The sequence below is a fragment of the Camelina sativa genome, chromosome 3, assembly GCF_030686135.1.
Source record: "Camelina sativa cultivar CO46 ecotype springtype chromosome 3, ASM3068613v1".
NCBI classification, from domain to species: Eukaryota; Viridiplantae; Streptophyta; class Magnoliopsida; order Brassicales; family Brassicaceae; genus Camelina; species Camelina sativa.
The window spans coordinates 11,212,212-11,226,437 of record NC_141882.1 but is presented as its reverse complement, the minus strand read 5'-3'; the positions used below and the strand labels follow the sequence as shown (position 1 = coordinate 11,226,437).

Genomic DNA, 14,226 nt, shown 5'->3' with positions numbered 1-14,226 from the left:
CATCCCAGCACATCTTCTCTCGTTTCTTCTCATACCGTCTCGTCCTTTCTTTTCCCATATCCATCATAATTTTTCGTCTTATATTCATTCTCTTTTAAATTATTACTTGTTACACAATGTTTACTAAAAGAGATTAGGTAAAAAATAAAGATAGGATTGAATATAATTCTTCGTTAAACATTTTTTATTTAGTTAGTTGAAATTATCAAAAAAATTATAATGTTCAAAAATTATATAATTGTTTTCAAAAATACCAAAATATTAAAATTGTTTGTTCCAAAATGGTTAATTGCATGCCGCATAGTCAATCCATATCAAAATTAGTAAAAACTTTACATTTGAATTTATGAACTTATATTATTTAATTACTTTTATCTAAAATTTATGTCCCTTTTTAAACAAATAAAATGGTTCTCATTGTTCGAATTACCCGTTTCAGTTTACATAATATTTCTCGTCTTAATACTATAAATAGAATGGACTTTTTCTCAAACTTTAATTATTGTTTCTTAAAGTATATGTATATAATTAGTAAATTAGTTACTTTAAAATACACTGGTAAAACATATATTCAGTCAGATAATAAACCCTTTTAGGTTGTAAAATTTTAATTGTATAATATTAGAATTTTCCATAAAAATTAGTTGGACACTCTTTTACGGTGTTTTGTCAATATTTTGGTGTAGAATACCACAACCCAGACCGAAAATAAACATGATTTTCATCTTCTTTACCTCGGAAATATAAATTCCTTTTGCAATCCATCCATAATAATCAAGCACATCCCTTGTTTGTCGAAAATGTTAAAGTAATTTTTTTATGGAGTGTTAAATCTCGTCTAGTCCAGTCGCATCTCATCTCATCTCATCCTGTTAGAAATTTTATGTCCCATAAACCATTCTCTTTTAAATAACTACTCATATAATAATGTTATAAATCAATTTTGGATAAGAAACTTAGACGAAATAAATGTATTCTTCATTTAAATGTTTAATTTGTATAGTTAGTAGAAACTATAATTCTCAAAAACTCTCAAAATATTTTCAAAAATACCCCATATTCTCAAAATACTTGTCTCAAAATAGTTCTTTAACTGTCATATAGTCAACCTTTTTTTTGAAAATTGTTTTAAGTACAATGTTTTCTATTATATGAATTACCCATTTCTGTCTCACTTCCTTGACATTTCTCATCGTAATACCATAAATAGACTCGAATTTTAATCATAATTTAATCTACATGTTCAGATATAAAATTATGTGCATAAACATTAATATATTTCCGATGATATTTAGAGTATTTTTAAAAAATTATATATAATCTTATTATAAAAGATTTTCGTCTTTTGATTCAATTTTTGTTGAAATTATATATTGTTTTTTGGATATTTGATTAATAAATTAAGTTTGTAAACTCTCACCGATATATAATTTTATTTTACCTGTAAAATACAAACCCTAACCACCTCATTTCTAAACCAGACCGATATAATTTTGTTTAAATTGTAAAATCTAAACTCTAACCACTTCATTTGTAAACCCAAACCTATATATAATTTAGTTATAATTGAAAATCTAAACCCTAACCACTTCATTTTTAAACCTAAACCTTATTATTATTGTAAAATCTAAATCCTAACTATCTCATTAGTAAATCCAAATCGACATATAATTTCAATTTAATTGTAAAATCTAAACCCTAATCATCTAATTTTTAAATCCAAACCAACAAATAATTATAAATTAGTCTTTCGGACGACCTCGCCAGTTTTTCAGGAAATTAGTCTTTCGGAAATTGTTTCATATTTTGGTACAGACTGATTTTTATTTGAACTGTAATGAAGACTACATTAAGAAAACATAACACTTTGTACCGTGTGATAATAATAATAATCAAGTTCTTTTTGGTTCAAAGCTACATTGAGTACAAAGTAAATGAAAGTACAATCTGACATTAGGAATTACAGGAAAAGAAGAGAGTTTATGCGTAAAATTATGCTCAAGCTAAGCATATAAGAAAGTAAAAAAAGGATTCAGCAAACAGGCAATGCTCTTCATGTGTTTGTTTCCTTCCATCGCCTGCAATTTATCAAAGATACGAAATTTTTACAGTACATAGAATAGAGTTGACTCCTGCATTTTTCGCCTCTGTTCCGATAACCTGCTCAGTCTGCAGTATTGTTCCTCTCCCAAGAAATCAACAGACAAATCAGATATGTGAATTCGATTAGGACACTAACATTATCCAAAAACAGCTAAGAAACTTACAGGCACAGATTTCGTTGCAGATCGAATGGGTGCAGCACAAGTGGTTCTGAAATGTCCGGTCTGGTTACACCGGCTACTATGCACAACCCTCTTGACTCGTCCTCTATCTTTAGCTCGAACCCGTCTTTTCCTCGGCCTACCCAGGCGGTCTCAGAGACTTTGGAGGGTTTATAATAACCTCAAAAGCAGTGATCCATGAGTTTAAGGATTCAACTATATTTGCGGTTACATGTCCAAACCTTTGTCCTTCAAAATACGCAGTAGCCCATAACCGAGGAGGGATGCGACGGATCCAATAAGCTTTAAACTTATATGGTGATGGATTGACACTGTATACAGTTGTGTTACGTAGTAGTAAGAGGGAGAAAAAGAAGTGATGGTGATGATCTACTTGATAACTCTCCAAGAAGTCCACAGCAAAAGAAGTAATTAATAACCATTATACATTGAATAACTTATCTGAATTTATAAAGTTTCTTATGGTAAGTCACGTCCTTTCAAATATTTTCAGCCTCCAAACCTCATCACCCAAAGCAAGTGGAGAATGTTCCTTGTACACCGTAGAAACTAACCTTTTAGCAAAGATATCTTTAGGAGAACCATAGACATCTGTGAACCTGAAAAATAACTTTTTATTATTCATTGTGATATCACGACTTGCCTTCACCACTCTTTCTCGTTTATCATTCTACAAAGATAAAGCATTCTCCTTTATACTCAATTTCATCATAGTGGAAGGACTCAAAGCTCCAAATTCACTACAGGACGATACACAAAACCCACCCTCGACTCAAAATAACAGAAGAATCGAAGTTGCAATTTGAAAGATCATTACTTTGATTGTCTGCCTCACAAATCATCCCTAAAATACTCAATCCCATGACACAAGTTTCAATCTTTTTAACATTATAGACCATAACAACATCGAGATTTGTAGGGAGAATTTGAAAAAGAGGAAAACATATCACTTACAAAGTTATTGAGATAATCATCATAAGTAGAGAAAGCATCTTTCATGGAGGATTCAGTAGTCATCGTCGTAGTTTTCTTAACCAATTGTTCAGCACCAGTCTCTGCAACTACACAAACAAAAAAATACCCAAAAGAGAAGAAGTACCTCAGAGATTTCTTGAGATAACTACCTGCAACCACAAAAATTAAATCAGAGAGACTCCAACAATTTTAGTCTGTGATCACTGTCATGTCAATTTCAAGGTACATAATGAAGTTTGACTATACATTAAAAAAAAAAAAAAAACATACCCAGAATCAGAAAACTTTTACTGTGATAATTATGATGAACATCTCCATCATTGACATTAATTGAACAGAAGAATTAGATTTGATGTATAATCAAAAGAGAGATTAGGGTTTAGAAGGAAACAAAGAGATTGAGAAGAAAAATAGAGGCAAAGAATAACCTAATTTGAAGACGGCGAGAGACCACACATAGAAAAACCCTTTCTAGGTTTTGTTCTTTTAAATTGATGGATATGATCAAAGTAAATCAACAGTTACGATTTAGATCCGCCTGTTTATCCATTTCCAGTAGATGTATAATTATAGTTTTACCGTTTATCCAAATGAATTATTTGATTATAACTCCAATAACATATCTTTGTAATTTTTTACAAAACAAAGATTTATTAGATAAACGATTTTACAAATAATAGTAATGATATTTAGATGATCTTAGATTTTTGAAGAGTACCCCTATAGAAAATCATAAATGGGATGGTTGTTTTTGTTGATTGATCTCCTTCCTTGGAGCCTTAGAATATCACATCCAATATATAACTTAACATGCAATTATGCAAATTCAAGTATACAAATATATGTTTATTGAGTTTTGATGGTACTATAAACACTTCAACTTTTGATCGAACCTCTAGGTAGAACTTGTGATAATTTACCGACAAACAAGGGTGTAAGGATTTTGGGAAATTAAAATATCATTATGTGCTTCCGGTGATTGAAAGGGCCGGGAAAAGGAAAAGGAGGAAAACTTAAGAGGACAAAGGCTGTCTTTTTGGATTCTGAAGTCAACTTATTAGAAAAGAACTATTTTTTGTTGAAGATGTTTTTTGTCTTTTTGGTGTTGTCTTCATTCCCTCGACTATTAATATCCAAAAAAAATTAATTATCTTAGCTCATAATCGACATGTATTAATACATCATTAATTAACTTTGCTCATACTCAGATAAAATTGTCCTTTGCTAAAGCATTCTATCTTGAGGGATAAACTGATCATACAACTAGATGAAGAAACAAAGACAAAAAAGGATTTGAGTCATAACCTAAAAAACAGTGAAGTAATAAGCATGTAAAGAACACAACAAAAATGTTCTAATAATCATGAACGCAATACTGATAAAGCATCCCAACATTTCCGTTGTACTGCATCGTAGCTGAATCAAACCCACTCTCATGATCAGCCCAACCCAACTCTCCGTGATATTTCACCTCACCAAATCCGTTTCCTTCGACGTTGACGTTGGGTAAACCAAGATCTGTCTGAAAACCGGTCTCTGGCAGTGTCGGAAAAACACCAACCGACTGTTGGTTGTTCTTTGGAAATGTAGAAACATGTTGAGAGATAGGTTTTGGTAAGAAGCTTTGAACAACTTCTTGAAGTAGACCAGAACCAGCTGGTTCTGGTTCGAAGATAGAGATCAGGCTCTCGTTGTTAATGGTACTTGACCTCTTGGCTTTAGGTGAGAGATCTTCGGAGACATCGTTGACGTTAGTGAAGGACTCGTGAACGGCGTCGTTTACGTTAGAGAGATTACAAGGCGGGTAAGAGAAGGCGTTCAACGGAGAAAGAGACTGAGCGTTTAAAACGTCGCGTAGAAGGAACATATTCATCGGAGGAGGAGAGAAAATAAGGTGGTGGTAAGAGTCAAGAGAAGGCATTGGGTAGACGAAGTTGGTTCGAGCTTTAAGACCACGCATGGCTCCAGCGGCGCAGTCGTATGCACAAGCTGCTTCCTCCGCCGTGTCGAATGTTCCGAGCCATCGTCTCTCCTTGGACAGTGGGTCGCGTATTTCAGCAGCATAACGACCCCATGGCCTACGCCTCACGCCTCGGTACCTTATGGTGGAGCCACCGGAGGCGTTGGTTCCGGCGGCAGCTTTGGAGGTGGTAGCTGCTCCGGGAGAGCTAGGAGCGGTGGACGAAGGTCTTGATGTCTTTCTCTTTAGAGAATTGTTGTTGGCTTCTCTCTGCTCGGCACCTTCGAGTCTCATGAGTGCTTCTTCCATGGTTGACCTGACTGAATTTTTTCTTTTAGCTATAAATTTTTTTTATTATTATAATTCAGTAGTTCTTTTAGGGTTTTGGGGCACCTGAATGTGATGATAGCTGATTCTGTATTTATAGAACCAAAAAATCACATTAATTATTTTTTTAAATGAGAGAGTTACCTGACCAAAAATAAATAAAATATAAAAATGAGACTTGCGTCTTTATTGACTTGTGACTCTATGAGTATGAGAGATGCAGAAAGCAAAAGTACGTTTAACGAAGTTCATGTTCCACGTTCGAACTTATATGTCTTTTTTTACTTTTCTACGGACTTACATAAAAGCAGAGTAATAAGTTTACATGTCTTTTTGATGAGTAACAATATCATAATTATTATTTACTATTTTTATTCTAACGCCCTTGAACCTTTCTTTCTTACTGTCAGAGTTTAAAGGCCTCTCGATAATGTGAATTTAATTATATCCTTTCGAATTATTCTTTTGTTTCTAATGAAAGATATGGATTTTTCACAATTTTTTTTTTTGAGGAATAAATGCTAATGCTTGAAACTAAAAAAGCTTGGCACACTAAATCAGCACTTTAGAAAACATTCTCCGATCCTCTCTTAGTAATTTCAAAATACAAAATTGATTCCATTATGTATTTTTCAAACAATTTCCCTGTTTTATGCAGCAGGACCTTTTTAACAGTACTTTTGGGAATAACAATTACTAATTCTAGTCATTATAATAAATAAATAGTTTAAAATGATGTACACAGTAGTTTATTGATATGAAAGGATTGAAAATCGTGAAATTATTATGATTCTGAATTAATAACACTGGCGGCGCTCAGAAATTGTTCCTTCTACATGAGGTTGTGTTTTGTCTGTTCTTTTTACGAGATTATGGTCGATTTGCTTATTTAGGGTTTTGTATTTTGTATATTTGTTTTAATCTGTAAACCAAAGTCACGTGGATTTGTCTCAACTAGGGCTCTTTCTTCATGGTGTAGCCTCTTTAGGGTTTTCGTACTGTAGCTCGATTGTGACTAATGACCCTTTGTGTTTACGGAAATTAATCTGCGCCACTAATTTCATATCGTTTCTTTTGTCAATTAATTTAATTTCCCATTTACATCTAAATCATCATAAGTCTAACCGATTAAAGTAATGGTATGTATCACGCCTCCTCTACTATTCGAACCCTAAACTAACCATAAGGGTTTGCACACAATATTATCACGTAATTCTCGCCATATATCGCCTTGGATCAGTCGTAGAAAATGTCTTAATATTTTTCTTTGTGTTATAACGATTTCAATAATTTTATAGTTGCGTGTTATGATTTTATTTCATTTAGGCTGTTTGGTGAAAAATTATAAAGATTGGAAAGAAAAAATAACTCTCATAACGGGTTAACAGATAAACTATGTTATCTAAATAATACATTGGCAAAATTATGTCAGTTCACAGGCATCGAAATCACTTGTAGAAAAAGTGAGAAATTTGTGGCAATTAAAACGATTACTTTCAGCCTTATAGTTTGGTGGCAAGAAGCCAAATTTTTTTTGTAAAACTAAGAAGCCAAAACTTCATAAACTCAAAAGTCAATCTCATAAGAAGAACAAAAATAGGTTAGACGGTGGTCGTATACAGGATGAGATTCAATAAGGTAGGTTTTTGGTTCGTCGAAATGAGACTTAATTTTCTAATTTCTAAGCGGTTATACGACCATACATGGACGGTCAATTTGTCAGAGGAGAAAACGTTCAAGCTATTATAAAGTAATCCTATATTTCTATTTTGATATGAATGTTTTCTGTCTTTTTCAAATTCAAATAAACTTTTATTAAGTATTATTATTATCATACTATAGCTTTAGATTTTTTTGGTGTAATTCATTTTAGATGATAATTTTTTTTATATTTTTGGTCACAGAAGAAATGTAAATGTGAGTTTGAAAGAAACATGCATAACTGTCCACAGTTCTCGACAATATATAGTTTGTTTACATTCAGATGAAATGAAATTTATAACTAAGGTTTGATCAGTCGAAATGGCTAGGAACAAAAGAAGAAAATGGAAGGCAAAAATGAAGGGGCAAAGCTAGGAAAATAGGTTACATGCAATGGTACGACATTAAAGTTGATACCAGAATTGTCGCCTCTCTTCTAACCGCGTGGGTTTTTTCTCTGCACAATGCCTCCCTCTCTCTCTTTCTCTCACTCTCTGACTATATAAAACAATATATTTTATGTTTGACTTTTTTCTCACACGAACCCGATCATGTTATATACAATGTGATATCGATCGCCAATAATTAGACCCGAAACTACTGTAGACAAATACACTATATGGAAAATGTTTGTAGCTACGCAAATTAAGGTCATGTATATGGGATAGTATATTAGCTAACATCTCAAATAAAAGTACATGTTTAGATATGTATATGCCAAATATGTATAGCGAATATCTCAAATTAAGGTGGGATATATGTTCTTCAGGCCACGGTCCATGCCATAGCGTGTGAGAGAAACCAGAGAAGGTTTGGCGAAATTGCAAACTCCCAGTCAACCTCTATCAAAGTTATCGAATAGTGTGCAACCGACTATACTCACTCCAGAAACGAGGTTCGAAGAAGAAGCAAGATGGCTAAGCCTAATCTCTTTTCGTGTGTTTCGTGGTCATGATATATATAAGACTCATTTGCTCTATTTCTCCAAATTGCTCTGGTTAATTCTTACGTTTTGGCTAAAGAAAATTTAATTAATATAAACGTTATAACGTAAAACGTTGTATTGAACGTAAACAATTTTTTAATGTTGAATTAATGACTTGAATAAAGATCCCGGACCGTATAGGTTTATTTGTTAGTGAATTACATCAACTTAAAGCTGATCAAATGAACTTTTTCGTCTAGTCGTCTTGATTAATCATATAGTTAGTTGTTATGATTTAATACGATACAATTATACGATTACCCTCGAAACAATTAGTTTGCTAGAAAGATATGGATATTAAAAGCACAGAGATTGTAAGATTTTGGTCCCCTCTTAATCGTACACCATATCTAAATTATGACCTAAACCTATACCAATTTTTACCAATTTACACGTATGTGTACCCATTCATAGTTGCTTTCACGTGATCTTTCATCTCTTTTAAGTTTTAACTTAATAGTTCAAAGGGCCAAAAAGGTTTCGAAAAGAGAGGCTCATATCATAATTTTCTTTTTTTCTCCAACATTGATTAATTACCATCATTTGATTTATTTCAGAGACCGTTGCCGGTTGTACTACAGATAAACTATGGAAGCCATTAAAAAAATTAAATTAACTGTTGAACTGAGAGTTACTTCAGACCTCTTCTGAACAACTTGTCCCCTATGTTTATAAAGCTACCTTATCAATAGCTTTATAGCTAGATACACACATTTGGAATTTATTTTTTGTCGTCATTTGGAAATCTAATACGACTAACATTATTTTTGGCAGAGTAAAATCCCCTGCAGCAAGAACAAATAATTTTTATAACTCTAGAGCAAGAAAATTGAAAAACATTGCTTTTTTACTTTTCTTTCAAATATAATTATTATTTTAAAAATCATTGAACTAGAACTTGTTAGGTAATGCATTCAACTTTGATATAAGAGTTCAATTTTGAAGATCTTTCTTTTGGTCATTAGAGTAACCATGGAAACACGAACATCAAATGTTTTATTTTCCGGTCTAAGTAAATCATCCAAGCAAAAGATGGAAACTGATAAGATCCGCCGCCGAATCTAGAATCGTATGTTTGACCGTAAATCGAACGGCTGCAACTTTTCTACATGGGAAAGAACAAAACAAAACAAAGCAAAAGATCCACGTGGACTTTGTGTCTATCACATCTGAGTTTGATGTACTGTGTGGGTCCCATTGAGCGTGGGATTTGACCTGAGTTCTGAAGTAATCAGAGTTTTCTCTTCTCTTACTTTGATTTGAAGCTCGGTCCAAATTTGACACTCCCAAGTCCCCACCTCAAACCTTGGATGCGGTTTTGATCTCCTACGGTCATTGTTTTGGTTTTGTAGATATCAATTTGAAATTGATTTCGATGGTATATATTCCAACTTAAATCTAAATTGGATTATTTACAACAAAAGTAAGTATTGTTCTTATTTAAGAACCGGTTTTGGTTTAATTTGAGCAATTGAGCTAAGAATAAATCCCAATTAGAGAGAATCATCTAAGTTGACCAACGAGTAAATAAGCCCCACAATAGTCTTCTCCCGTCAAACCAAAGCAACTCATACGGAAAAAGTAGTTTCTAGTCTCTTTCCCAATTCAATTTGTTTAGCTTCTAAACATCAGAAAAGAGGTCAAATGAAATCTTCAAGAGTCATGGTCTTCGGTTAAAGAAAGAATTGCGTACCAGTAATCATCACAAGTGTCTTAGCTTTGTTGCCGACACGTAACCACAAACTCACCTAACACCGACCCTCTTTTTCATGCTGTTTACAAGGAGAATGATACGACTCTTCTTTGCTTTTAGATACCTCACCATTACAAAATTCTTAATTATCATATCATATATATTATTGACACACAAAGAGAGAGGGAGATGTGTAAGAGACTAATTTGGCGTTGCCCACCAACCTAACTTCCCTTCTACTTCATCAACAACTCGTGTCACTTTTATCACACAAACTTTGGTTCCAGGTTATAATTATAAACACGCCTCCCGCGTGAATAGAAAACGCAAACATCATAAAAACATCATAAGAATAACTCTTTCTGGCTTCACTACCGCTTTGCCATGGACAATAAGGCAAATGATAGGAATGAGAGTGTTCCTCCTATCCATAGCCAAGTCGTGAAGATCAAGAGAGAGTTTGAAAAGATACAACACCCGTCTCTAAGGCAGCCTGAGATGCCAAGGGTTCTTCGCGAGAGCGTGAGTCCACGGCGTTCTCGTTCTCCCTTGGGCTTAGGAGAGAGAGAAAGACCCATCTCCGTTGGGAATTGATAACAAAGAGAGAGGGAGAGATAGAGATAGGTGATCCTCTGTGTATTAGGATTTCTCTTTTATCTTTCAATGTAAATATCTCTGGTGAATATGATGAGTTTCCTGTTAAATATCCTGACACGACATATCTTTTGCCTCTAATCTAATCTCCCTTCTCTAGTTCATAGATTCATGTAATCTAATCTTTGAGGGGGTAAACCAGCTAGTTCTTAGAGAAATCTTGATTGCTATATATGTTTTTCAAAATGAATAACGTTAAACAGATTCATCTTGGAAACTGACGTTTGAAACAAGCCAAGCCTAGAGAACTTACAGTACGGTTCTTATGCAGCACTTGGTGTCTCCTTAGACGATAGCAGCTTAACCCTTCTCGTGAGGTCTCTCATGACGTCTATGATCACTGACTTCTTCTGGATTCGGTACTTGACACTCAATTCTGCTGTGGCTGAAACACCTTGTTTGATTATAGCCTCATCTTCCATTATCTTTGTCGGAAAGTGGCTCAATGCAATCACACAGAGGGCAATTACAGTGCGCAAAACGGCCATCTCGTTTGCAATTCCAAGAGGAGCTGTGGAGGACAAAGATTTGAGCGTGTCTAAGTCATGCTTCTCAACTTCAACCAAATCACCACAAAGCAGTATCCTTATGGCTGCCAATAGTCGTCCCTCTACTGGCTCCGGGCCTCCTATGGTTACCTAGTATAAGAAGAAAAAGATTAGAGAGATGGTTCAGTTTCATCATTTGATTCTTCTTCTAGAAAGTAAGACTACTTAATACATGAAGTTAGGCAGAATGCCGGTTTGAAGACCTTCAGATTTGGTATTTCTCCGGCCAAATTTAACTGGGAAAGCAGCTGACGTTGCCATGGAGCTGGTGAAGAGAACTTTGGGGAAGAAACACCAGCCGCCATGCTGGCAGCGTCCATGAGCTGTTCATCGTATTTAAGCTCAATGGTCTCGTACGGATTTGATTCAATGACAAATCCGTAGTCTAAAAGGAAAAACTCGTTACTAAGGCAACCATAATTGAGTAGCAAAGGATCGTTTTCTTTGACTTCAGTCTCTGCAACAACCTGATGCACAACAAAAGAAGAAACATCAATTACATTCAGTCAAACAAAAGCCACTATATAAAACAGAGATCTAAAACGCAAACCTTAACCAAGGTATTTGAGTCAGCTCCGTTCTGTTCTTGAATGATCCGAACATTTGGTTTAAAGCTGTGGTTGCACATATCTATCAAAGGAAGCATCATGGGGACATGATCAGAAGATCCTCCACCTTGAAGCTTTTTATTACCATGTAACCGAAACGCTCTAGTTGAAACAGCTGACATGGTCCATCCAAGGGCGGATGCATTAACATCTTGTCCACTGAAAGGATGATCACTACTAGCCTTACCATCTTCAAGAGTACGTCTAATCTCTTGCTCAAACTCAAGAAGAAACCTACATCTTTTATTGACCTGGTCACAAAAGAAAACAACAAATATGCATCATCTGATAAAATGAGACTCATCTCGATAACTCCAGCAGTTTATCTTCTAACCTGGTAAAGAAGAGGAGCATATTGCAAGTTCTTGATATCTTCACCGGGAAAGAATATAGGAACTGTATAAGTTTCCGGGAGATTACTAATGTATGGCCACCAGAATGAATCAGCATTGGCTCTTTCTTGCAACAATCTCAATCCCAATTTCATTGCCCACAGTTCTTCTGCCAAACATTTCTCTAAATCAGTAAATCTTACAAAATCAACCAAATTTTTGGGAAACCTGATCACAAAGTATCCTATAAGCTAGGCTTTAAGATTCAAAACGAAGTAGCATGATATTGGAACGGAGAAGCACTAACCGGGAACTCGACGGGCCAAAGCGGTGAGGAGAGAGGACGAAGACGATGACGCATCGTCTGATTCGAAGCGTAAGGGAATGTGAGGAGGAAGAGAGATTAGGTCGGTGCCTTGAGGGATTTGCTCGGTGGAAATGAGGCCGATACCAAATTGAGTCTCCTGAGAGAGCTTAACGGCGTGGTGAACGAAGCCGCCTTCTCTTTTGATCCAACGGACGAGGTCTGGTGGATGAGGAGCCAACCGTGACGGCTGAGACGCGGCTAAACATGTGAAGGGGCGAATTTGAGCTGCCAGAGAAGCCATCGCCATTTTCGAATTGGCGGCCATGAGTCACTTCGAACAGAGCTGACCCGGTTCAGTGTTGTTGCTCGAGAGCTCTGACTCTGAGGATGAAGATCCGAATCGGGTTTAGTTTTTATTCGGGTCGGGTTAGATTTGCGGGGTACCTTCCGATTCCGGCTAATGGGCTTTTTTACTTTGTTATTTCATCACCAATATGACTTTTACTAAGTAGATAAAAGTTAACAAAAATAAAAATTATAAGATTTATGTTTTTTTTTTGTCTTGGTCTATGCACCGCTACAAAGCAAATTTTATATCTGAACCAAAAATAAAGTGGGTTATTTCTCTCTAACCATTCAAAACATATGTGAAAAAAACTGAAAGAAGAATATGAAACAGTCTCTATGCAAGTTCGAAAGTCAAAATTAATAAATTTTAGGCGTAAAGGAAGGTGAAAGAATCAAATTAGCCTCTAATATAGAGAAAGAATTGAGCCTTATGGTTATTATTTTATTCACATACATAAATTTAAACAGTATATGCATTCAAAATATCCAATTCCAAATTAGAACTGAATACAAAACAAAAAAAAGTTGTATAAATAAAAAATCACGTTAGCTTAAAGGGGAAATCACAAATCCCAAAGAACAAAAGAACAAAACAAACAAAAAAATTATTGAAACAATGGTGTGGAGTGGAGATAAACAATGAGTACAAAACGAAGAAGATTGGAACACAAAGAAACCAGTTTCGGTGCGTCAGAGAGGGACATAAAAACTCTACCTCTGAGCACCACCACCCATGACGTTATCACGTCTAGATCCCAAAGTCATCATAATCTTAAACTCCTCAAAATCAATCGTACCATCACCATCCTTATCAACACCACCAATCATCTTCCTACACTCAGCGATAGAACATTCATCACCAAGACTCCTCAAAACCTCATGCAACTCCTCAGCCGAGATCGAACCGTTCCCATCGATATCGTAGACCGAGAAGGCATCTTTCAGATTCTCCAACACATCGTTCTGATCCATACCTTTGGTGTTCAGCTCAACGAACTCTTCGAAGTTTATGTAACCGTCACCTTTACGATCTATCTCGTTTATGGCTTTCTCTAACTCTTCTTCTGGTACCTCGTGGCCTAGGCTCTTCATTATTGCACCTAGCTCCTTTGACGAGATCTTCCCGTCTCCGTTCACGTCGAACTTTTTGAAGACAGCTTCGAGTTCTCTGATCTCTGTTTTGCCCGAACGTGCTTTTTGGAGGTAAGGTGAATCCGCTCCGATGCGGCCATTGGAAGTTGATGAACCACCACCGTTGGATCCTTTGTTGAACATTGTGTTTACTTTGTTTCCAAAATCACAAAAATGAGAAAAAAGAGAATCGAATGTAGAGAGATATCCGTATTTGTATGATTCTCAATAGGAATGCGGATGATTCTCTTAATCGCTAGCTAATTTTGGGTTTTCGATCAACTAAATCTGGAATTGTTCCTAAAAATTCTCGGTCGTTTTATATATGACTAATGTAAATCCATATATTAAATATACATAGCAATTAAATTA

At 35.2% G+C, this 14,226-nt stretch overlaps 2 protein-coding genes, 1 long non-coding RNA gene and 2 pseudogenes across 4 annotated transcripts; 1 reads left to right on the top strand and 4 right to left on the bottom strand.

Annotated features, from left to right (window-relative positions):
* Positions 1–1,794: 1,794 nt before the first annotated feature.
* On the bottom strand, positions 1,795–3,931 carry LOC147946785 (uncharacterized). Its single transcript, XR_015586870.1, has 3 exons — positions 3,240–3,931; positions 2,268–2,884; positions 1,795–2,169 (listed from the first exon to the last, which is right to left on the bottom strand). It is a non-coding gene; the product is annotated as an uncharacterized LOC147946785 (long non-coding RNA).
* A 683-nt stretch (positions 3,932–4,614) lies between these two features.
* Positions 4,615–5,592, bottom strand: LOC104776739 (ethylene-responsive transcription factor ESR2 pseudogene; annotated as a pseudogene).
* Positions 5,593–10,177: 4,585 nt separating this feature from the next.
* LOC109132258 (uncharacterized) lies at positions 10,178–10,630 on the top strand. Its single transcript, XM_087502925.1, has one exon. It carries the CDS (start codon positions 10,311–10,313, stop codon positions 10,518–10,520), a length of 210 nt encoding a protein of 69 aa, XP_087359051.1. The 5' UTR covers positions 10,178–10,310; the 3' UTR covers positions 10,521–10,630.
* Positions 10,631–10,726: 96 nt separating this feature from the next.
* LOC104776737 (uncharacterized) lies at positions 10,727–13,052 on the bottom strand. Its single transcript, XM_087502922.1, has 5 exons — positions 12,376–13,052; positions 12,071–12,237; positions 11,679–11,987; positions 11,332–11,595; positions 10,727–11,218 (listed from the first exon to the last, which is right to left on the bottom strand). Exons 1-5 carry the CDS (start codon positions 12,698–12,700, stop codon positions 10,844–10,846), a joined length of 1,440 nt encoding a protein of 479 aa, XP_087359048.1. The 5' UTR covers positions 12,701–13,052; the 3' UTR covers positions 10,727–10,843.
* Positions 13,053–13,133: 81 nt separating this feature from the next.
* On the bottom strand, positions 13,134–14,222 carry LOC104776736 (putative calcium-binding protein CML25 pseudogene; annotated as a pseudogene). The gene has a single exon (XR_015591532.1). The product of XR_015591532.1 is annotated as a putative calcium-binding protein CML25 pseudogene (transcript).
* Between the last annotated feature and the right edge of the window lie 4 nt (positions 14,223–14,226).

Coding starts and splice junctions, on each gene's coding strand:
- LOC109132258 (XM_087502925.1), top strand. CDS start 10,311: ATGGACAATAAGGCAAATGATAGGAATGAGAGTGTTCCTCCTATCCAT.
- LOC104776737 (XM_087502922.1), bottom strand. CDS start 12,700: ATGGCCGCCAATTCGAAAATGGCGATGGCTTCTCTGGCAGCTCAAATT. Junction 11,988..12,070: donor ATGCTCCTCTTCTTTACCAG/GTTAGAAGATAA, acceptor TTTTGTGACCAG/GTCAATAAAAGATGTAGGTT. Junction 11,596..11,678: donor ACTCAAATACCTTGGTTAAG/GTTTGCGTTTTA, acceptor GTTGTGCATCAG/GTTGTTGCAGAGACTGAAGT.